This window comes from Solanum lycopersicum, chromosome 1, assembly GCF_036512215.1.
Source record: "Solanum lycopersicum chromosome 1, SLM_r2.1".
Classification (NCBI taxonomy): Eukaryota; Viridiplantae; Streptophyta; class Magnoliopsida; order Solanales; family Solanaceae; genus Solanum; species Solanum lycopersicum.
This window is the reverse complement of record NC_090800.1, coordinates 79,531,229-79,557,287: the sequence shown is the minus strand read 5'-3', so window position 1 is coordinate 79,557,287 and position 26,059 is coordinate 79,531,229. Positions and strand designations below refer to the sequence as shown.

At 28.7% G+C, this 26,059-nt stretch overlaps 2 protein-coding genes and 1 long non-coding RNA gene across 4 annotated transcripts; 2 read left to right on the top strand and 1 right to left on the bottom strand.

Annotated features, from left to right (window-relative positions):
* The first annotated feature begins 1,756 nt into the window (after nt 1–1,756).
* On the top strand, nt 1,757–3,962 carry LOC138337247 (uncharacterized). Of its 2 annotated transcripts, none has more exons than XR_011210810.1 (2): nt 1,757–1,862; nt 3,277–3,962. It is a non-coding gene; the product is annotated as an uncharacterized lncRNA (long non-coding RNA). The 2 variants fall into 2 exon arrangements; XR_011210809.1 differs by having other exon boundaries at nt 3,260–3,962.
* A 9,942-nt stretch (nt 3,963–13,904) lies between these two features.
* On the bottom strand, nt 13,905–17,843 carry LOC101248433 (flavanone 3-dioxygenase 3-like). The gene is made up of 3 exons (XM_010317142.3): nt 15,805–17,843; nt 15,242–15,489; nt 13,905–15,125 (listed from the first exon to the last, which is right to left on the bottom strand). The coding sequence occupies exons 1-3, from the start codon at nt 16,039–16,041 to the stop codon at nt 14,555–14,557; spliced, it is 1,056 nt and encodes a 351-aa protein (XP_010315444.2). The 5' UTR covers nt 16,042–17,843; the 3' UTR covers nt 13,905–14,554.
* A 719-nt stretch (nt 17,844–18,562) lies between these two features.
* On the top strand, nt 18,563–22,560 carry LOC112941698 (probable pectinesterase/pectinesterase inhibitor 36). The gene is given in 4 exon segments (XM_069294986.1): nt 18,563–18,590; nt 21,096–21,431; nt 21,596–21,892; nt 21,895–22,560. Coding segments are annotated over 4 exon segments (1,053 nt in total). The 3' UTR covers nt 22,287–22,560.
* Nucleotides 22,561–26,059: the final 3,499 nt, after the last annotated feature.

The following is a 26,059-nucleotide window of genomic DNA, read 5'->3' as shown; positions in this document are numbered from 1 at the left end:
GTTATTTGTAAACGACATAGTATTGACTGACAAAATGCATTATGGAGTTAGTGACAAGATGGATTTTCAAGTTTGGATGTAAAACGTATCTAATCGTATTCATACGCTCCATCAAAACAAGTAATTATAATTCAAATGTCTATAATAAAATTTAATTGTTAACAAATTTAAAAGAACATCAGTGTTTTAAGCCTTATATACTAACATTAGTTACGAAAAATCTATATGGTACGCGGGTTCAATATTTTCTTTACAAACTTATTTTTTAAGTGATGATATTTAAAAGATTTAAAATCAATCTGATTACGTGTAATATACATAAATACATGAGAAATATTACTAATTTTGATAAATTCTAAATGCTATTAATCAAATGCTTTTATATTTTTGCTCCAAAATAAGTATTTTTCTTTATCAACTGTTGAATTTTTACTCAAAGAAGTTATAAAATATTTAAATTTACATAAATATTAGCCACATTCAAAGTAATAAAGGTATAACCAAAGATATAACTAAAATGGGTCTCATAATTTCGTAAAATTTATATACTACTTAATATTTTTATCCTTTTTTTTGGAGCACTCACACTTTTTTGCTATCTTAGTGACTCGAACTCACAACCTTTAAGATTCAATATATAAATATTTATCATCTAAGTAACCTTCTCTTATCAATATCTTAACTTTTTATAGAAAAATATCCGTATACATTGATAAAGACGCATCTACTTTATCAAAACCTCTCTCTTATATAATTAGAGAATTTAAAAGATCGACATGTGAACAAGTTGCAAAGAAATCCCATATATTTGTTTCGTCATTAAATGCAGAAATCCCATAAACCGCAATATGCAGTTGTTTTGTAAATATATATCGTCTGCTGGTTTTGATTTTATTTATTTTATAATAATATGCAAAATGAAAAAAGGAATATAATAATACCAATAAATATAAAATATAATACATGACGCATGCACTAAAGGACATTGAAATATATATCATCCAAAACCATATGCATGCATGAATCTGATTTTCAAAAATTTCAACTCATATTCGTAAGCATATACACTTTATGTCTGGCATCTCAATCTACTTTAATTTTTTATTATTGAGTATATTGATTTTTAAATCAGTGTCTACGCTGTTTTTAATTAATTAATATTTCATCTATATTTTTCTATTTACACTTTTATTAATTTAATTTTTTGTAACGTAAATTTTAAATGTTAATCATACTTATTTTATATTTAAACACACTCGACATGGCTGGTTTAATACCACGAAATTTAAGATATATTTATAGATATTTTTAAATGACAATTTTTTTTTTTTTGTAATTTACATTTTTTAACTATTCCTTTCGTTTAAAAAAAATGACATTCTTTCCTTTTTAGTCTGTCTCAAAAAGAATAATTTTATAACATTTTAATTTCAATTTTTCACGTGGCATATTTAAGGTCACAAAATCAAAGGACAATTTTTCTTTATATTTGATCTAACTTTAATTTAAATTTCAAAAGTATTTTTTATACTGTTTAATTCCGTATCAAATCAAATTAGGTCACCCTTCGTAAAACAAAAGCGTAACAAGTCAGAAAAGGTCTAGCCTCCCCACCTCAGCCCACCAGGGCCCATTGTATGTTTTGTACCTTTTTTTTAAAAAAAAAAAAAAAAGTGGGGTAGGCCTCTATTTTTTACTCCACTAACCTGAGAATGTAGAGCTATATAAATTCTTTATTATGAGAAGACAACTTTTGAGGAAAAAAAATAGTGAGGAAAAGAAACTAAGTAGAGCTATGTATATTTTGTCTGCAGAAGCAATGGCTTAATTTACAACTATAGGTGGCGTACGTATAATGCATGGTAAGTTAATGTGCATGGAATGTTCGACTCTCTCGCTCAGTTGAAAATTATGAAACAAATTTACGGTAATTTTTGATTGACAAGTTTTTTGGTACGTACTATTAATTGACAAAACTGCATGCATTTACTGATAGTATAAATTTATTTGATTCATTCTCTCATATATATGTTGATATATTCCTTTTCCATTAATTAATTTGTATAGTACATATATGCATGCATATAAATGATGTATTCGACGTTCTTCTTTTATGTTTATAACTTCAACAAATCAAACATGTGTAATAATCTATAATAAAGGTCAATTACACATGTTTATTAATTCTATTGCATTTAAATATAGATGATTTGTTCTCAAAATAAAAATGTAATTTTAACCATTACTTCTTTTCATTCTTTCTTTAAAAATGTTACTATGTATATATAGTAAAGTTTACGGTGTATTCTTAAGTAATTTAATTCTTGTGTTATCCAAGATATTTTGGAATATTAATCCTCCAAATCAATGATAAAATGAAAATCTATTATTTGAGACTTTACTTTTGAGTTGGGATTCCAATTCGGATTTAAGCTAATGATAGTTTGAAAAATGTCACATGACTTTATGGAAATTAATTGTCACGAAAATTGAAATTGTTGAGAAAATATCTAATCCAATATTTTCTTCTATCGATCAATCAAATTATTTGATCAAAATCGAGCTAAAAGTACTTTTCAAAGTAAAGTTTATTTGTGGCTCTTTGATCTCCACATTTTTTTTGAGTAAACATGTCTCTATTAGTTGGTAGGTGTTTTTGAGATGTTTGTTTTATTAATATAGGAATAAACTTTGTTTTAACAAGAATTATGTGAGGAAAAATACATCTTGAAGTATCTATTTTTGGGACATTCTTTTGTAGTTAAAAGTATACACAAACTAAAAACTTTTAGTGACAAAATAAAAAAAATATAATATTTGGGGAATTAAAGACGCTTGATTAGCCAATGGGAGGATCGGAAAGATAATTGCACTTGAAAGAAAAATAGAATATTAGTTCCTCCTTATATAGGAAAACAATTGTATAGCCCCAACGCTGCTTGATTTTTTTTTTTAAAAGCTAGTGTCACGTAGATCGAAAAAGAATAGAAAATTATTTATAAAATAAGTTCAGGAGGATAATAGGATCTTAGTATAGTATAATATAAGTGTGTCTCTGAAATCTCGGGTATATGTTGAGGAGTAATTGTGCATTTTCCCTAATTTATTTTATATATTCATTTAAAAAACTGTATTCATAAATAAAATTTTAAAATGTGCTATTTTTCCTTGCTTGTGAGTGTATTTTATATGTTATAATTAGCTGATATATATACTTTAACTAGTGAATCACATTTTATAAAATGTATAACATTGTTAGGACCGAAAAATAAGCAGGTGTAAACGCGGAAGCTAGCAATGCTAACATCGAAAGACCACGAGTAAGAAGACAACGAGAAATATACCAAAAGACACAAAGATTTAACGTGGTTCGGTCAATCGACCTATGTCCACAAAGGAGATGAGCAATCCACTATAAATATGAGAGTACAAAATACAGAGGGAAACAATCTCAACCAATTCACTCAGAATACATGGGAGGTTCACACAAGTAATAACGTATCAAGCTTGTGACCCACAAATTCTCCCTCTAACCAAAACTCTCAAAGCCCTTAAGACTACATTGTGAATGTTAACTAAGTTAAAAGGAACATGCCTCTATTTATAGAATCCTAAACCTTTCCCTACAAGAAAAGGATTAGTCAATCCAAAACCTTTTCCTACAAGGAAAATCTATTTATGGTAAGAAATTTAGAGCAAATAAAACCCAACAAACATCTATGATACGTGAACTTGCTTGGCCCTATATGTTTATGTATTTAAGAATTTTTTGTGTATGTGGAAGAAGGGGTCTATTAACCGATTGAGTACCGATAATCGAACTCTTGTCTTGTATTATTAACTATGCATATATTATGTAATATTATTTATATATAGATTTGAAGCTACATAAATATGTAACAAATTTAATATTGAAAAAATTATGCGGTTAAATAAATTATTCAATATTTAATTAGTTATCATACCTATAATTTGTTATAATTATCATTATCGATTAACATTAATCACTAATTACGCGGCTGACTTTGAGATTGTATAATTAGTCATGTTTGTATAACTCGCTACACTTGTATAATTCGTAACTAACAGTTCTTCTTTTGATTTGTCGTTGTATATGATGATTTGTGTTTGTATATGACGATGATTTCCTTTTTTTCAGTTTCACCATATACAATTAGTATTTTTTATGTATAACTTTCTAAAGTTTGTATAAACGGATAGTTTTCAAATTTTTTATAATATAATTTACATAATGTATTTTGTATAGTTGTTTAAAGTTCATATGTTCATGTTAGTATCAATTAGTTGTTTCGAGTTTTATCACATTTGTATAATTAGAGACTTTATATTACTTAATTATACAAAAACACACAAATAATACAAAACAAAATGCGAATTATACAAATTATTGCCCTCTCTCGCACGCCTCTCTCCCCCTATCCCAATCTTGCCTGCCTTTCTCCTCCCTCTCTTAATCTCGCTCGCCAGATATACATAAACATATGTAAACCAATTACAGATATATAATTATCTAACCGATATACATATACAATTCACCTCTCTCCCACTCTGTCCTTCCTCGCTCGCCTCTCTCCTCCTTCTTTCAATCTCGGTCGTTATTCTCCTCCCTATAACATTAGCTATGAGTTTTAATTAGCAAACTAAAATTTTGAAGCGTCATTAAGCTATTTCTGAGTGGCTATATGCGGAAGTTTTTCAAAACCATTCTTATTTATTTGTTGAACAGATTTGAGTGTGACTAACAAGTGGATGCATCTATTTTGGATCCAAGTGTCAATCTCTACCATCTCCAACTCAGTTCCAATTTTCACTCTATTCTTTTGTTTATATTATATTAATATTATTAGATATATCTAACTTATTTGACACACTGTAAATATTTTTTAACCATATATACCATCTCCAACTCAGTTCCAATTTTCACTCTATTCTTTTGTTTATATTATATTAATATTATTAGATATATCTAACTTATTTGACAGACCGTAAATATTTTTTAACCATATATATGTATGTGTGTGTTTTAGTTAAGTTATGAATATTAATGTATAATTTCACTATATTAAATCACTTATTAATCTATGTATTTACTACCCCTTGCGATCTCCCTCTTATTTTTCCTTTACCTCTCCTCTTGTTATGTTAATTAATGTTAAATCTTATATTCTTGCTCCTTCCGTTTTATACATGTCATTGCACATTTGTTGTTCTGATATATTTTTTAAGTAAATTTTTATTAGGTGTCTATTTTATTAAAGTAATCTTATTAATAATGTTTTGAAATTGTGAATTTGATTATTATAACTATTATAGATAATTATTTAATATTAAAAAGAATATGAAAAAACAACTCTCAATTTACTGAAATGAACAAATCTATTTCTATTTTCTGAATCATGTAAATCTACAAATTTGTTTGTTGCTATTCATATATTTTGAGATCATAAGCAAACACACTTAGAATTGCACCCTAAACAGAATTTCGTAAGAAAACTGGCTTAAATTGCTGAAGAAATTAGAAATAAATTGGATACTTATATATGTTTTACAGAAAAAAGCCTCAAATATATTTGAACTTTGATCGAAATTATTGTTATGATATCGAACTTTATGGAGGATTTTTTACTCCTCTATTATTTAATAGTGTATTTTAAAGTTATATATGTGCCCACGTGGACATCATAAATATTTCATCATTTTAAATAGTAATGTGTCCACATGACACACATATATATTTTTAAAATACACTTTCAAAAAGTGCATGAATAAAAGATCTTCCATAAAATTTGGTATCATAACAACATTCGCTCAAAATTGAAGTATTCTTCAGACCATTTTCCCTACATTTAATAGTCATTACACACTTAAAATTGCGTTGTTAGTTGAATTTCTAAGAAAATGTGGATTCAATTGCTGAAGAAATTAGGAATAAGCTGGGATAATTATACTCCCTCCGTTCGGAAATGTTTGTCATGTTGCGCTTATCGAAATTCAATTTGAATAATTTTCAAAGGCAAATTAAATCACATTAATTTAATATTTTAAACAAAAAAAATTAGATACTCTAAAACTATATAAAAAAATTACAATAAATTATAATTTTTTACATATTAATATGATGAAAAAAAATGCATCTTAAAATGTTAGCCAATTTTTATAGTTTGACTCAAAAAATAAAAATCATGACAAAAAGTACCGGAGAAAGGAAATATTTAACAGTAGTTAAATACTTAAAATTGTGCCATAAGCTGAATTTCTGAGAAATACGGCTTCAATTGCTGAAAAAAACCTTAATAACACTACTAATTCCGATTGTGATGATAATTTATAATCGTTTAGTGCCATAAGAAATTAATTCTTTGTTAATAACCTACTTAATTAAAGAAATTGAGATGCAGTTCACGATAATTAATTAGAAATGTTAATTAATAGGGCGGGGCAGGGTCGAATATAACTTATAAAATGTGAATAGGGCGGGACAAAATCGTGTTTAAGAATAATGACGTGTGACTATCAAATATTGTGATATTTAAAATTTAAAATTGAAACTTATTTATTCAAATGAATACTCATTATCACTGCACTAAAAACATTACTTTCGTCTAAGATATCTAATTATAAATTTTTACATATATTTATAACATAAATTTTTAATAAAAAATATTCAACTAAACATCCCGGGTAGCTGTGGCTATCCCCATAAGTGCACCTTGACTCCCTAATTAAAGCTAAAAGTTATGTACGATGGCAACAAGAAGTTACTTTCCTTTTTCCTATTTATAGGAGTCTCAAGCCTAATAGGTAAAAAATATTAATAAAATATTTAAAAGGATGAAAGTAAAATTATTGTACAGACAGTGATTTATAATTTTTTTAAAAAATTATTTATCAAATTGCTGCCTTGACAGTGATGATTTGTTCAAAAAAATTTAAAAAATAAATTTTACAAATCGTTGTTACTGTAGTGATTTACCTTAACAACACCACCTAAATCGCTACATCACAGCGATTTTATCGTTTTGGTTTAAAAGTTTTTTCATTTACTCTTTTGAAATTTTTATCAATATTTTTTACCTTTTAGGCTCGAAACTCCAATTTATGGGTATGTATATATCTTGTTGTCTCCCACGTGACCAAGTTGTATGTGAGCTAGCTAGACATAACAAAATCGTTATTAATAGCAAAAGAACACACTCCAGATAAATTTTTTTAATATCTATTAAATACTTCTAATTTATATGCATGGTAATCCTATAAAGTTATATTCTTGTCCATATATGACCAAATTGCAACCTGAAATCTAATAAACCACAATATGCAGGCAGCTGTTTTTGTTTTTGTAAAATCTGCTGGTTTTAAATTTTGTTGAAAAAGTATAATAATACAATGAATAGTCGTATACCCCTTTAGTTTTTAATTTAATGACGCACTAAAGAACATTATATTCAAATATCATGCATGAATCTAGCTAGCAAGCTACAAGTTGTACCCAATAATTTCAAACTCTTTCTTTCGTAAGCACACGTGGTGTGGTACATATGAACCCTTGCTCTCTTTAATTTTTCTTTTTTAATACGTTTCAAAAATAATATTTCTTTTGTCTTATTTTTTGTGACAATATTCGACTGGATATGGAATTTAAGAAATAAAGAAAACTTTAAAATATTTATCAAATTACCCTTAAAAAAATAAAATTTACTTTTTTCTCTCCTCATAAATGTATTAGAGTAGTATAATTTAATTAAGTGAGACCAAAAATAATAAAAAAGAAATTTTACCTTTAAATACTTACCATATAAATAAATATGACATTTTTTTGGAACTGATAAAAAAATGATGTCACGTAAAATGAGATAGAGGAGTATATTTTTTTTTTATATTTGACTCTGTTGATACCTAGAGAATAAAATGAGTCATTGTGTGTGTATTTTTTTTGGTGGGGTAGGGGGGTTGTACTTTTGATGGGGGCCCAGGCCCAAGTAGAACGTACCATAAGCCTATATAAATTTCTTTGTGATGGTCCGATTAATTAGGACTATATAGCAGAAAATTAAATAAATCAAAGTATAATATTCTTGGTAATATTTAGCAGCATATCAAAGTTGATAAATTCTGCAAAAGATGGTACGTTTGCATGCAGGATTTATCTTTATAGAGTATAACAAAATCATGCAATATATTTACAACTTATATAGTTTTCTATTTCTTACTATTTAATTTCATGCTAATAACTTAATGTTGCTGTGTTTCTAAAAAAATTATCTTTGTACTTAAAGTTTAATTTATTGATGCCAAAACATCTTTTTTCAAAGTCTAATCTTGAACTCATATTTTTTAAGTGTAAGTGTACAAATGGAATCTGATCGAAGAAATAATTAATGAATGGATTCCCTTGTATTCATCCTCTCAATTCACGAAGGTAGAAAATTTTTTTTTTTTTTGTCTTCCATATTAACCGTTCATTGAGTTCCGTTTACTTTCACTGTATTGTTCCCTTAATTTCTTTTTGATTTTGACTTATTAGATTATTAGCAATAATAAAGGCTGCCAATTACACATGTTTATTAATTACATTTTTCATTTGCATGTATATTTTGTTATCCAAATATTTTGTTTAATTAATCATGACTTTTGTTTCAATTTAAACATATTTTTAAATTTGCAATGATTTTGAAATAAATAGATTTTTCTATGTTAGACAAATCTTAAACTACTTGAATCAGCTAGAAGCAAAAACTTCATTTCATTAATTGCATTTTTTCATCCTATTAAATCTTCTTCATGGCTAATAAATTTTACCAGCAAGAAAATTTGCACATTTTTCCCATTTCTCTTCGAATATGAATAAATATGTAGAGAATAAGTAATAAAATTAATATATATTTTCTTTTGTTTATCATTTAATGTTCGATAATTGCCTTGCTGATCAATTTAATTATTTTGTATTACATAAGGCCTTCTTACAAGGATCTTTTGAAACATAAACTTATTTCATATTAAGTTAGATGTGTTCTTTTTTTAAAAAACAATTGTTAATATAAATAAATTGAAAATTGTAATTAGGTGAATGTTGGTAAAAGTTATGTGGAGACTAATTGTGTAGAGTTTACATATATTTGTTTTTGATAGCTAATTAAAGTTATGTATAAATTAATAATGTAAAAATAAATAATATAAAAACCAGTTATGCAAAAATTACACTACACATATTATTTTTTAGGATTGATTTATTGTATTAGAAATTCATATAAGTTTTAAAAATAAAATATTTATTTACAATTATAACAGTTCGAGTGAAATATATCCCAATTTACTGATTTTTCCTCTCAATTCATAAAAGTTATGCTAATTCTAATACGTAATTATTATCTTTCTTCCTGACCAAACAACCCATAATTAATAACATACATTTTTTGTTATGTTTCTATATGTATTTTATATGTTAATCATATGATATATGTTTTAACTAGTGATTCACATTAAATAAATTATTATTGGACATAAGTGAATATTCTTGTGTATATTTGGAAGTTAGTGGTACATTATTTTATGAATGATATAGACACATGTGAATATTCACATGGTATATTATGAATATTCTTGTGTATATTGAATTTGGCAGTTTTCAGGATAAGCATATGAACTAGGGTGTACGTGAACACGTTGGTTGGAGTTTTTTAAATATCAAATCAAATTATTTGTGTCAGATTTTTAAATTTATAAATAAATCAAATCAATAAAACTCAAGGTTTTCAACTTCGAATTTCTTTGGATTTTTCGGATTTTTTTTTGAAATTTTGGATTTTTTCGATAAAGTCTTCATACAAATGTAGAATTTACTTGTACTTTAAAAATTTCTTTAGTCCTACCAAAATGCAACTATCCAAGTTATTTCTCAAGAAAATAACAAAAAATATGATAGGATTAATGACACTAAAATATCCAACAAAAAATTATAATAAAATCGCATAAAAAAATATTGCAAACTAATAAGTCATAATGAAATTGATCATTATTTATGGTACTAAATCATGTTAAAATAAGTTTAGTAACTATTTGTTACATGACTAAATATTAAAAGAAGAAAAATTATATCATGTATTTAAAGAAGAAAAATTATATCATGTATTTTAATTGTCTAAATCTATATAAAACTAAAAAACAAATATCCAATATTATTGTCATTCTTAGCATTGAATTGATTTTCTTTTGCATTAGTATTAAATTGATTTTTATTTAAACTTTGTTATAATTACCAACTATGGACTATAATCTTTATTAGATTATTAAGAATTATAACTTCCAAACATGAAATAAATATATTAAAAGATAAAACTATGAAAAAGTATAAGAGATATTTTAAAAATTATATCAAAATAAATATTTTTACGTATAAAATAAAATTTTAAAATTATATATATAATGTGGGTTGATTTGGTCTCGGATTGATTTTTTTTACTTGAAATCAAACTAACCCAAATATAATTGATTTTTTTTTCCAACACCAAACCAAATCAAACCAAATCATTAATCGAATTTTTTTCCAGTTTAATTCGATTTTTGATTTGATTTTTGTACACCCTAATATGAACTATCTATTTTAGATCCAAGTGTCAATCCTACGGTCTCCAGCTCACTCTACAAAAAGCTTCCCTCCTAGTACAGTGGTAACACTACTTTATTTTTAAGCATGTTCGAATTTTAAATATGAACAAATTATATTAAAAATATCACTTTAAATAGATGCTATAATGCATAATTGAACTTTAATCGGAATTCAAATATCGCTCCAACCATTAGAAAAAAAAAAAAGAAAAGAAGAAACCTTCTCTACAAGACTATAACATATTCACTATAATTGTTTTAATAACTTTCTTTGTGTTAACTATATTCTTATAATTTTAATTTAAATCGTCTTACAGTTATAAAAAATATCACCTATCATCGAGCAATACAATAGTTTTTAATGATTAACTATTTTTATATGTCATACTTTCTTCGTATCATTTAATGCGAAATTTTTTATATTTTGAATTCAAATAAATTTATTTTTAATTTTAAGTTTTTGATAAATTCTTTTAACATTTTAAATTATCAATTATTATAATTTATAACATTCTTTACATAATTTATAAATATGTAAATTTTATTTTAAAAAATTTAAAAATTTTATACGTAAATGTCCGGTCAAAATTAAACTGTTTGACTCTTAATTGGTCTTCGGTCGTTTTTATACTTTCGAGTTTCCATCAAATTGTGAGCCGTATGATACAGACATCATCCACGTGGCTAACTAAGAGACTGAAATGAAAAGGGCATACAGTAAACCCGCGGCGCAGGGAACTAACCCCACCCCTCCCCTGAAAACCACCTTCAGTTGAAAATAATCAGAAACGTTAGGAAGGAACTTCGGAGAAGAGGGCTTAGCGGTGGCCGGCGGAGACAGAGAAATATCAGAGACGCAAGGAAGGAAGAGAGTGACGTCTAATTTTTTGAATCGATTTTCGTAAGTGCTTTTCCCGCGGTTTTTTTCCCCCTCAAACAGTGGAGAGTTTATGTACTTCCGATGATTTCTTATCCGTGTAATGTACTAATTGTAGTGAGATTCATTTATATATGCAATTATTCTTTTGTTTTTGTTCATATTATTTGAGAAGATTTGATTATCAAAAGGGAAAGAAATCGAGCAATAATTTTTGTAACTTCAAGTAGCTGATTTTTGTTATAGTACTGAATATATGTTGGGATAATTCTGTTTAATACACTTAAAATATCATCATAAACTGAGTTTCTGAGAAATATGGTGTTAATAGCTGAAGAAATTAGAAAATTCTTAGTTATATCAATTATCAAGGAGGAAAATGAATACTTCACTTATTTGAAAGTTGAAATACGATCAATGTGCTGCTTTTTGTTGGTCGAATTATCGAACGTCTTTGGATTTTAACTATTATCCATTATCCTCCTTCGAAAGTCTCTTAACACCGGACAAATAAGGGTAGTTGTGAATTGTGATCAAACAATGATGTTGTTCATATAATTGGAGAGTTGTCTAATTGAGTCAAAAAGTAGGAAAATTTGATCTCCACACCTATCTGAACGGGAGAAAACAGAAATCTTGCCCTCTTTAGATTAAAATATGAGGGTAAATATGATGCTTTTTATTACGAGATATGAGGATATGTCGTGCTTATTTTCTAAGGAGATGATCTATCACTCTACATTGATAACAGTCCATTATGAGCTTGGATTATGAACTAACTATCAGCAGATCTTAAATGTCATGTGCTGATATAAGGAGTCAATTGGAAGTAAATACAAACAATTAAGATAAACAAAGTGCATGTGTTCACATAGAGAAATATTAACAATTGATTCTGGTCATGCATGGAGATAACCGTTTGGAAGTGGAATACATCGCAAGTTTGTTAAGTTGTAAATACTATGTAAAATATATTAGAGATTATAACAAAGAGATTGTAAATAATTAACTTGATTAGTTTACATGTGATAGTTAGTTGATAGTTAGTTAAGTTGATATGATAGTTAGTTAGGATATTAAGAAGATTCTAGAAGATGGTTTTCTTGTAAATAAGTCACTTAGTACATGTATATATATGTACAGAGAAATACAATGTAAAGTGAGTGTGATTGATATGAAATTCAGATTCATTCTTCTTCTATAATTCAATTCTGATTGTGTAATTCGATTCAGTTTTTATCAAAATAACCTATTAAGCTAAAGAAATTCATATGTATGTGCCTGAAAATTTATTCCTTGACTTGCAACAATTTTAAGTTAGTTTGAAGGAGGTTTGAGCTGAGTGGACGGTGTTGGGGGAAAACAGCATGGATGTCTGAACATATTGAAAAATCATATGTGAGCATTACTTCAGTCATGGAACTTGAGTTTGAAGGCATACTTCCCTGTTAGCTTACAAAGAAAACTTCTCAACAGAAAACATGAAATAATGTTAAAAAACGAGAATATTAATATCAAAACTGTTGTTATGCAAGCTACTTCTGTGCTATATTTACAAAATGTATTGTTGGAAGGTGATTTGTCATGTATATGGTTGTGGTTATAAATCATTATAATGTTCTTTGCAGGTCTAATTAGTTCAAAGCCTCAAACTAATTCTTGTATCAATTTACCATCGAAATGTTACCATGTGTGACAGGCTGAGAGCACATGCTCCCCATAATTGTGTCTATCAGTGATGAATGTGGCTCAAGTTCTAAACTTGTGGTATAAACTACATTTGGCTTAAACTGGACCAGATGTGGTGGATGTTAGAAGATAATTCCAATTTGGAAATTATTTGAGTTTTCCAGTTGCTGGCTGCTATCTGCTGAAGTCTATGATGTTAGCTAACTGAGGTAAATCACTGGATTTACTGAAGATCTCGATGACGTGTCTTAATTTTGTTAATTAGTAGCTCAGTTGGTAAAACATTGGGCTTTTTCACAGTCCTGATGATGCGTCCTAATGGTCGCATGTTCAAATCCTGCTGTACCAAGATGCAAAAATTAAGAATCCTTAAATCCTTATTTTCACAGTAAAACCTCCTAGCATGATGAAAGGAGAGCCTCTCACAAGCGATATTAGTAGTAGGGGTAGGCAAAAACTTGACTGAACCAAACTGAACCGAACCAAAGAATTACTATGGTTCTTCGGTTTCGTTATTAATTTTTTAGGACTTCGGTGTTGGGTTTGGTTCTCGGTTTTAGGGTCCTTCATGAAGAACCAAAATTTTGTGGAGCTTCAGTGTAGAATGCTGCAGTGACCTTTCAGAGAACCAGATTTCTAGGCATATATTCCCTGAATTATACTTGTGTGTTCCCTGTTTATCAACAGTTTGATGATATTTAGTACAAGGCAACAAGCTCACTTAAGATTTTTTTCTTCCCTCAAATGAAATTTCGAATCCAAATCCGAATATATCAGTGATTGCTCGAGTGACATGTATTTAAGAACAGAGTATTTTAACTATTGAAGGGAAACTTTGAACAGGAGTTGTTGATACATTCAATCTCATTCATAAAAATAGAAACAATAAAGAACAAGAAGAGCAAAAGTTGTAAACTGCAAGTTGAAGAGTGAATGCAGGGAATAAAGAACAATTCCTTTACAAGACAATATCAATGGGTGTACATAAGTGATGCTGCACACACCATCTCTAGCCCAGTTCCTATACAATCTACCTCCGTTTATGGTGGGCTCTCTTCAACTCAAGATTTAGTGACCTTGGTTTTAGGGTAAGTACTTATCGGTCGCATACGAAAGAACCGAACTGAATTAGAAAAAACTGAACCAAACTAGTTCTGTTCGGTATTCATGCACCAGTGAAGAACAAAAAACCGAAGAACCAAACAGCCACCCCTATATATTAGCACAAAGTACGTAGGAAAGATGGGTACTGCTTATACACCTTAGGATTTTAACAAAGATTATCTTGTACGAAATGGAGTTTGAAGACTGTAACAAGGAGAATTCTTGTATGGCCTGCTGTCCATGGACTATACATAATCATCATGGATTTATTTTTAATTTATCGATGTACTTTACCTTCACAATATCTTCTCCAGAAATGAAGTCAAGGAAATCACTGAATCCTCCTTCTTTATAGGACAAGGTATGTTGTTCATCGACAAGCGCTGGGACAGGTCTAACTTTTTTACCTAAAGCTAGACTGTGAAGGCTGGCAATGGAAAGGCGCTTTTTCTCTGAGTTAACTGTTGCTCGGTGGACAACACCTTTGTATCGACCATTGCTCAATACTTCCATGTGATCTCCCACGAGAACAATGAGGCCTCCTTCAATGACTGGAACTGAATACCACTTTTCATTTCGATCCATGATTTGCAAGCCCTGATGGTTTTGAAGAATAATGGATATCAAAGAATAATCTGTGTGTGGTGGCAAGCCTAGTGCAAGATCCGGCTCAGGACATGTTGGATAGCAATTAACGGCTATGACCTGGGAGCCTTCTGCAATGTCTTCATGTAAGTATTTGGGGTTTAGTTCTAAGCTCTCAAATATTACTTCCATGAGTTCTTCCTGCAACTTTTGTATTGCCTTTGTGTAATTTCCCATTTTCTCCCTGCATGATGCGCTGCTTTAGGCTTTTGATATCATATTCTTCTTGAACGTTGAGAATGTATGTATATCAGAAATATTTCAGAGATAAACATATTCGTTAAAGAATACAAGACTTACTTGTAACATGTGGGATTTGATGGCCACAAATCTATCCAATTTGAGATTGGATTAGCATAGTGCTTGAGGAAGTCTCTCCAAAAGTATACTTTGTCTTTGACATCATTTAGACTGGTACTATACCTTACGGGGTCATGAACATTTGAAGACAAGAGATGCATTTTCTCTTCATATGGTAAATCAAAGAACTCATTTGCATTATCCAATGCATCTTTCATGACTGATAATGGGATTCCATGGTTGACTACCTGCAAAGTCATTTATTGCATGCATGCTGTTATTTTACGTTCAGTTTGAATTAGTGAAGAATTTCTTATTCTATTTCCTTTTAAACTGCTAAGTATATGAAATCTAGGACGTCATCAACTGAAAATGAAGGGAAGAGAGTAGGAGATAAAGCCTAGAACACTTTTTTAATTTACTTGGCGAGTGCATGTTGTTATCTCTTAGATCCTATCAGCATAGAGAAACTTAATGCACATATAATATACCAAATTATGGTAAAAACATATTATTCTGGTACATGATTTGCTTTTGTGACATGACAAGAAGTACGTACGTACCTGGAAAAAACCTAGTTCCTTGCAGGCCAGGTGTAGTTGCTGGATTATCTGTGGCCGAAGAAGAGGGTATTGCAGTAATGATAGATCCACAATTGGCAAGCATGTGTTGGGCAAGGTTCCGTTGGGGCGTAGGGATGGTGGAAGAATGTAACGCTTGGGAATGCAGGTTAGTCCCTCTTCAGTAAGTGTCATGGCACTTGTAAATGAATTATTTGGTGAAGAGCTCTTCTTATCCATTTTGTTTTGTGGTATTCAAATATGACTTGACACACTATTTATATAACAGAAAAATATGAAGATATAATAAAGTTACTTATTTTGTTATATACAATGAATAATGTGTAGGAATGTGATATACCATGACTATAAGCAATGAAAAGTATGACTCACGAACATTATTATTGTATGCTCATAATAAATGAATTATTGTATAGTACTACTATTGTTATATTTGAAGGCAGGAAAATCTTAGATGATTTTTACAAGTTGATCCAGAATGTAGGGGAAAAAAAAGAATAGAATATCAAAAAAGTCGAATACTATAGAGTATATACAACACTGGTTAGATTCATTTTAGGTGGGTGTGTCCCACGCGCCATGAATGAGTATAGTTATCCAGATCACAAGCACCATTAAGATTGGTATTTTCTTTATTGCCGATGTAAGCGGGACTGCTATTTTATATTATAGTTAGATATTTTGATAAAGACGCATTCAAAAAATTTATTTTTATGAGAGAAAAATTGTCTGTTTGCTAGAAGAGTTAAAATTTATGAAATGAGGTCTAATGGCAAGTGAACTAAGATATAATATTTTTCTTTTGTTTTTGTTGGCTAAAAAGTTAAGAAAACAAGAATAAATGAAAATACATGGACTACATACATGATGAAAAATCGTAGTAATATTGTTGGCAATTAATTTTAAAGCAAGAAAATATTTATTCATGATTCGAGGGTCGTTAGTGGCGTATTTCCTCAACTAGAATGATTTAGATTTTATCTTTATATAAATATTTTATGAATTTGTGGAATATTCGAGATGCCTTTAGTTATCTCCTTTATGTAAGCATGAAATAGAATTTAGGATTAAGTAGCCTTAAAAAAATCCAATTGGAATTAAACACACTTTGTAGAGTTCCAACTCGAATTGAACACATCTTGTAGAATTCAACAAAATTTCAATGTCTATAAATGCCCTGGTTTCAAGGCTTGTCGGAGTGTAGACTTGATGAAATTCTAAGACTAGACTTGAATTACTCATTCTTCCACCTTTGCGGTTTTGTGACTTCAGATTTGCTGATTTAGTTTGCAATTTTTTTTAAGATAACATAAAATGAATAAAATAAATTGCAATCACTAATAAAATATGAAGAAACATAACTTATTGATAAATATTGTGGGTGCAATCTGTCCCCTCCCGTGATATTTCTCTCATGAGATTTGTTTATCGATGATTCGAGGGTTCCTTAACTCTTCTCTCATAAGATTTATTAATCCACGATTTCAGGACCGTCAGTGACGTATTTTCCAAACTAGGATGATTTAGATTTGATCTTTATATGAATATTTCATGAATTTTTGCGGAATATTAGAGAGGTCTCTTTAAAGGAATTTAATACTCTTTATGTAAGCATAAGCTAAGTTTATGGTCAAGTAGCCTCTAAGAATTTTAATTAGAATTAGACACACTTTCAACTTAAAGAGATGAGTTTCACAAATTTCAATGCGTAAATATGCAAGTAAGAACTAGCAAAAAGATAGGTGAATTCTTTTGCATGTAGAGCTTTATAATGGAGTCGTGTTTTACAAGTCAAGATGAAATGTCTTCTTCTATCCCGCCAGGATTGTTTTAAAGGGCAAAAAAGGATATGGTTCAAATTTTTAAAGTTCCCATAGATCATAATTTTTCACTCATTTTCTACCAAATCAATTCACGGGAAAAAATACATGATTCTCATTGAAATAGTGGGAAACATTTTAATTTCTCTATATGAAGAATATTTTTTTTTTGTTTTTCATAGATTCAATCGAAATGTCTATGAAAAACTTACGGAACATTTTTCAGTTAGAAAATAGTTTTTTTTTTTGAAAAAAAATTGAAGTGATGGAGATGGGACTATAGAGGGTGGTAGGTATATTTAAGGGTGATGTGGGAAATAATTAATGTAAGTTGTTATTTGTGGAACTTGTTTTTCTTGTCGGAATTTATCTCATTTTTAAGATACCAGAGAAAATATTCTATATAATTTTAAATTAATCAGAAACAAATAAATTAAAAAATATTTTCTTCCGTTCGAAACACACCCTTATTATGTAATCTTTCAATCTCACAAGTCACAATAGTCCAAATTATCACTTTTCTGTTCAGTCCTTGCCAGAAAATGAATGAACCAAATATATGACAACATCACATATTTTTTTTCAAAAGAAAAAGTAATCAACTTGTTTCTGTTAAAGTGATTCCCGCAGCTTTATCATCAAGATGTACTTGCATAGTTTGCATTAGATCAAGTATATCCGTTGGCAATTTTTTATTTTTTCGCAAATATTTGTAGTGAGAATTGAACTTACACGTATTGTGTAAGAGACTCTTATCGATAACACGTATTGTTTGAGGATGTTGAAAAAAATAGCAGCCAGAAAGGTGTAGGTATGTCACCATCTAATACCATTCATTAATATGATGCCAAATATTACACTACATAATTATTGTACGAGATAACAGTTGAATCACAGTGTTGTATATTTCAATGTACAAAATGAGAACTGTTTACCTCAAAGCCAAAGGTATACCAGTTCTTATTTTTATAAATATTTTTTTTTCATACGTAGTAATATTTTTAAAAATATTCAACTAATCTTTTATTGTAATATTATTTAAAATTATTCAAGTAATCTTTAGTTCCCCTTGGTTATACCCACTGGATCGAATGCAGGAGGACTGGGCTTGAGAACAATTTGTGTGTGTTATGAGTTTCAATTCGAAAATTTTGGCATAGAATAATGTGCAAATTACATGACTCTCATAGTTTTAATATAAAATTACAATCTATTCTTAAGGAGAAATCTAAAGAAGTGAATAAGCACAAAACAACCTAAATAGAAGTTGTAGAAACAGACTAGTATCCTATAAGTGAAAAATGGAATTCAGTGTCAAATGGGTAATGAAAAATCTTTGATAGGGAGAGCTTTCTTTCCAATAGGGCCTTATATGACATAGTCCGTGTCATACGGATTTGAAATAGTTGAATTCCAGTGTGGATATAAAATAGTTGGATTTCAATGTGGATACTGATCGATGGAAAATTAAAAAAAAAAAAAGTGCTAGTGGTTACAAGTTTTCAAGTCATAAATCATAACAAAAATTTCAACTCAACGTGACCTCAAAACTTCCAAGTGGTAGTAGTTATTTACAAGCTTCCAAGTGACTGCTTTAATTGGAAAAAATCCAAAAAAAAACAATCTTAAAATTTGTTTGGGAAAGGGTCAAAGGGACATCACATGGATTTTGGTTCATGAACGTAGAGCTTTTTCCTTGGAGCTTCTTCATAATTAGTTTTATTCATAAAATCCTTCAATAAAGTTTTGGATTATCTATAAACTATAAGTATCTGTTTGGACATCAATTTCTTGTTATTTTTTATGAGGTCAGCCATTCTCCTATTAATATAGAAAATTGGATAAGAGGGTCAACAAATTTTTACTTTCACCTTCAAAAGTATGATATGAGGGTAAAAAATTCAAGACCATCTATCTTAAAGATCATTTGACATAATTTCCTAAAATTCTTGGCTTGACCTTTTTTATAAGTTTTCCCTTTCCCTAACAGCTCCCACCCCTTTTGCTTCCTTGGTGATTCGAACTCGTAACTTTCGAGTTGAAAGTGAAGGGTACCACCCGAGCAACTCCCTCTTGTCTCTTGGCTTGACCTCAATATGTTTTTTGTGGAGTTACTTGTAAATATAAATAAAGTCTCCATCAATTATAATGTTGATGGTCCATATATTTTGTAAGTAGAAATGAAGAAACTCAAAACTTGACTTTGTTGCTTAAGGATGCATTGTTTCATTATCGACAACTATCGACTCACACAAGAACGGGTGAGTTTCATTTTTTTATTTTCATACTTATCACTTTACGATAATTCTTAATAGGTGATAAAATTAGCTCAAAATAATGCATAATAGAATTTTAACATATAAATGATGCATGATAGAATTTTAACTTATATGCATTAATTAATAGTATGACGTAATGTTTATTGTGGTTCGTCTCTTTATATTTTGAGTCACAATTTAATTAATTTTTAAAGTTAATTTAATATTTTAAAATTAGTATTTTAGATATTTAAAAATTATGCGAAAAGTATTATATGTTATAATTTTTCTTATACAAAACTTATATAATTTAACTCTTGATAAATGTAACGTGACAAATAAATTAATTTTTAAGTTAATTTAATATTTTAAAATTAATATCTTAGATATTCGAAAAATATATGAAAAGTATTATATTTTATAATTTTTCATATATAAAATTTATATAAATTGACTCTCGATAAGTGTAACATGACAAATATTTTGAGAGCAATAGAATATAATTTAAGCTGATGTGAAAAGATATTTACCTTATTATATAAGTTACTAGTATTAATTTTACTTTTCCCTTTTAATGGTCCTTTTGGGTGGGTCCACATTTGTTTTATTTAATATTTTTTAATACTTAATTTTTATCAATCGATACACCAAATTTCATACTATTTGGTTGTCTACATCATAATTACATATATAATTGTTCGAAAACGCATAGAGTAGATTTACGGTAATATAAATCATAATATGACACTCAATAGTGACAAGTTTATGTTATTTATTCTTGGGATGATGTTTGGTTCATTGGAAATAATCTTTTAATGAAATCTATGGGTATAAATATAAAACGTCTTTTGTTTATAAATTGGGAAATAATTTTTTTATTTTCAATTTAGCCTTGTCACGGCGAAGCGAAGTCCAGCATACATGTTTCATTGGAAAATTATATGATTTACTGAAGTTAGATAATACGAGCTATTATGAATGTATATTTAATTTTTACACCTTTGAAAAGTTACACACTCTTACTCAAATTTCTAATTTGGCCAAAAAATTTTTTTTAGAGTAATTGTGTCATTATCTTGTTTTATTCGAGAATTACTTATCCCGGAATTGTTATCTCAAGCATCTAAGTGCTAGTATAAATAATCCGAAGAATGCTAACAAAACTAACCCTTCATTCATATACATGTACTTTTAGTGACGGGGGAACAACTAATACCAATTAGCTCCAATAAAGAAGGCAAAGGGCTTTTGGCATCATGGAATGCAGCTACATCCAAACCTGATATAGTAGTTGCACTAGATGGTTCTGGCAATTACAAGACCATCAACGATGCGGTGGCTGCGCTCTCCAGTATGACACGGCCAGAAAGAACAGTTGTGTATGTCAAATCTGGTACATACCGCGAAAATGTTGAAATTGGAAAAGGACTCAATAACTTAATGTTTGTTGGTGATGGCATTGACAAAACTATCGTTACTGGTTCTAAAAATGTCCCAGATGGAGCTACCACTTTGAACTCAGCTACATTTGGTAAGTCCTACCTAAACTAGAAAAAATATAGCACAATGACTTTTGTTTATATAACAATGATGTTCGAGCCAGTTTGTGGATATATTGATAATTTCAATATATATGTTGTTTCTCACTAGTCATGAACCAAACTTTAGTCATATATAATGTTATTTTTATCATAGGTGTGTCTGCTGATGGATTTTGGGCCAGGGACATGACATTTGAGAACACAGCAGGACCACACAAGCATCAAGCAGTGGCACTAAGAGTAGGCTCAGATCTCTCGATTTTCTATCGTTGCAGCTTCAAAGGTTATCAAGACACGCTCTTGGTACACTCTCTAAGACAATTTTATCGCGATTGCCACATATATGGTACCATCGACTTCATATTTGGTGATGCATCTGCCGTATTTCAAAATTGTGACATTTTTGTTAAGAGACCAATGGATTCCCAATCCAACATGATAACAGCACAAGGGAGGATGATTCAAATGAAAATACAGGGATTGTTATACTAAATTCGCGAGTTTCTTCATCTTCGGAGTTCACTGCTGTTAAAGATAGTTTCAAGAATTATCTAGGCAGACCGTGGAAAAAGTATTCAAGGACAGTGTTTATTAAGACGGATTTGGATGGATTGATTGATCCGAAAGGGTGGAAAGAATGGAGTGGTGATTTTGCACTTTCGACGTTATATTATGCAGAGTATATGAACACAGGGAGTGGAGCTAATACAGGAAACAGAGTAAATTGGCCTGGTTTTCATGTGTTACATGATGCCAATGAAGCAAGCCAATTTACAGTAAGAAATTTCATACAAGGTGAATCTTGGATCCCAGCAAGTGGAGTACCCTATTGGGCTGGCATATGATATCTTATTTGTCAAGTCACTCAAGAATGTGGAGGGTATTAAATTGAGAAATGTGCATGTTACTAATAAAGTTGTATTTATAGAAATTATGTTCGTTTAGTAGGGCGTGTACAAATGGTAAAATAAGTAAAGATAGGTGTATTAATAAAAATAAGAAGTATGACATAATTTCTAGAAATATCTTTCGCTTTAAATATCTCCACCAATATGTACAAAAGGACGTGAAAAAAGTTATGACTAAGAATATACAATTCTTTTGTTCTTTATGTAGAAATAGTTTCCATTGAACCTTTTGAATAATACACAAAGCCAAGCCATTCAACATTTTGAATATCAGTCATCATCTCTATTACATGAGCCACTCAACATTTTGAATAATACACACACAAGAGTATATATACGTTTGAAATTATGTATTATCTTTAATTCAACAATTTAAATATTAATTAAAAAATTATATCAGTATATCTAATTGTGTCTCCGAATGGTACGACTACGAATGTCATTTTCCATATATTTTCAAACTGTTTCGTATTTAGTTGTTCTATGTGATTAATATATTTTTATAAGTCAATTTTTTTTTTGATATTAACAAATTTATATATTTTACAACTTCTTCTCTTTTAACAAATACTAGATTTTAGATAAATTTAACTAGACAATTGATTAGGTTGTAAATATAAGTTAAAAATTATTTTTTTATATTCATCAAATGATATCAAATAAATTAAAAGGAATGGAGTAATAAATTAGTCAACTTCAATGTATTTTGAGAGAAATAGTAACATGATTCTTAAAAGTACAATCTCTAATCATATTACACAATTTTATTTTCATAAAAGTGATATATAAAAGAGTTTTGTTACATTATCAAATAGCAATATCAAACATTAATAAATGTTTTAATTACCTTTGTAACGAAAACGAATACAATTTGTTGGAAATTTAAAATGTTATTGCTCGTAGGAGTATATTAAAAAGTTTTTTTTCGTACGTACTATATGTAACATTTTTGTTCTTTTTAAAATTATTTTTTCGAGTTCAAGACCATCTATCTTAAAGATCATTTGACATAATTTCCTAAAATTCTTGGCTTGACCTTTTTTATAAGTTTTCCCTTTCCCTAGCAGCTAGCTCCCACCCGTTTTGCTTCCTTGGTGATTCGAACTCGTAACTTTCGAGTTGAAAGTGAAGGGTGGTTACCACCTGAGCAACTCCCTCTCGTCTCTTGGCTTGACGTCAATATGTTTTTTGTGGAGTTACTTGTAAATATAAATAAAGTCTCCATCAATTATAATGTTGATGGTCCATATATTTTGTATGGGTGGAGACCTAATAAATATTTAAGGTCAATATTTGATTACTTATATCAAAATCTTTTCTTACTAATACTCTATTTGTCAATCATGCTGTAAGCAATATACAATTTATTTTTCCAAAAAAGTATTATTATTTTTGCCAATTTATAATTTTGAAAATATCCAATCCAATAAAATAGTTTCTATGTGCTTGCCATAAAACATATACATGTATTCAGGAAATCTTTGAGCAAGATTCATTTATGTATCGTGGTGAAGAAAATGTCATAGAATTTTGTATAGTATTAATAATACTCCTTTTATTTTAAAATAAGTAGTTCTATTTTTAGCTTGGACACACCCACTGAAATATTACTCACTTCTAAAAAAATAAAAAGTGTTTTACTGTTTTATTTTTGATTTAATGACTCGAAGAAAAATGTAATTCTTTAATTATATAAAACCAATATGTTAAAATAATGGTAATTTTGCAAGGAAATATTTCTTTTTAAATTATATAAAACGCCAATTATTTTGATACAAAATGAAATAGAAATAAAAACACCATTTGTTATTTTATTTATTTTATAAAGTATGAAATGCCTGTTAGTATTTTATGACACTGATCAAAAGACTTGGCATCACGTTGTTCTCAAAGTTGTACTCCCCCTCTTTTAATTTAGGTGATAAAGTCTGATAGTCAAACAAATTTTTTTTATTGTAAATTTAGATATAATTTATTTTTTAATTTAATTTTATTTTTTTGAAAATATATTCAAAATTACTTAAAAGTAATATAAGAGTATTATTTAGAGTGTGAATTAGGAACAAAGACTAATTTTATATGGTATTAAAGCATGAGCTATCCGAGCAATGCTAGATTCTCAAATTAAATTTACTCACAAATCAAATATTTAGCCATAGACATGAAATGGAGTGTAGAAAAATGAAAAAACCTCATATTGTTAATTAATGAAATAGGAAAGCATAATTTTACAATTCTCACATCATTTTAGGCCTAATCATTTATTTCTTTTAAGAAATTTACACTCTTTATATTTGTATTCTTCTACATTTATTCCATTGAACTTTGGGTGTTACAATTTTTTTCTTCATGATCAATCAATAAACAATTCCAAATTATCAATCAGAAAAGATTCAAATCAAAACCAACTCATTTCCATGTTCTACTGGGATATCTATAATTTAAAAAATAAACTACACCTATCAACTCATTTCTAATAATTATGGTATTCCCCTAGGAAATTATAATATAAGATTTATATTCAGTCGTTTTTCTTCAACGATTGATAAAGTCAAAAAAATATTAAAGAACTTAACAACTTCTACACATTTTTAATTTTTTTTTCTAGAGTTAATATTTCAAGATATATTTAGCACAAGCTAGCTAACATTAGTTGAAGGGTTAGTAATTAATTACTATTTTATATTGAGCACAACTTATACACGAAAGTTTATAACTAACCCATATTCTGGAAGCTGACCCAATAAGGTATTATTCGTCGTGTGTTTCGTTTAATTGCCACTAACCAATAAAATAGTACAAAAATTAAAAGTAAAGAGAATTATTGAAAACACATTATTAGTTCATTTATGAACTATTGACAGTTATAAAAACATCCATTTATCTGATTAACTGGACTTAAATACACCCTCAATCTTGTAACATAAATAAAGTTTATCAAGAGCTTCACGCTCACACAAGAATTTGAGATCACTTGATATATCATTTGACAGATCAGGAGTGTATTTAAATTTAGTTAATCAAGAGGGTATTTTAATACGTTTAATAGTTCAATAACAAAAATAATAAATTACGTCAAATTTAAAAGCGTTTATAATACTTCTCTCTCGTAATAATAATTAGAACAAGAAAAAACTGTTCGTTTGACTAATTAAAACTGCAATTATCTGTGATTGGATTAGAGGACAACTAATGCATGGCCTAACAAGTAACAAACCCAACCAACACAATAAAATTAATTACACTGAACAATATTGGTCCAAAGTCAAATACGTGACAATCATTTTCTCAAATCAAAGTATTTTATATGTTTTGCCAAAACCTACTCTTTGCATGATATGATAAATTTATTACATATTGGGTGGCGCCGATCAAATATATTCTCAAAAAAACATGAAAAGTCGTGTATAAATATTCACATGTAATACGCCTCTAATTTATTTATTTTACATATAATACTTGGCTATTTGATTGCCTTTAGTTGAAATTTTGAGAACAACTTAAAACATATCCTTGGAACAAAAATATACTTTCTCATACTGTATTGCAGTGCCGGCTCTAAAGAGTTAAAATAAATAAGGGCGGAGCTAAAAGCCTGAGTTTATTAATATATATAAATATAAAATTTAAAATCAATTATTAACACTTAAAGTAATTGTTATAAAGTTTAGAACTGATAAAGCAAAATTTTGACTCCGCCTCTGAAAATT

What these genes read in the sequence shown, in the direction of transcription:
- LOC101248433 (XM_010317142.3), bottom strand. Translation starts at nt 16,041, where the DNA reads ATGGATAAGAAGAGCTCTTCACCAAATAATTCATTTACAAGTGCCATG. An exon ending in AGGAACTAGGTTTTTTCCAG is followed by an intron (nt 15,490 to 15,804) that starts GTACGTACGTAC and finishes ATGACTTTGCAG; the next exon opens with GTAGTCAACCATGGAATCCC. An exon ending in TCAAATCCCACATGTTACAA is followed by an intron (nt 15,126 to 15,241) that starts GTAAGTCTTGTA and finishes CGCATCATGCAG; the next exon opens with GGAGAAAATGGGAAATTACA.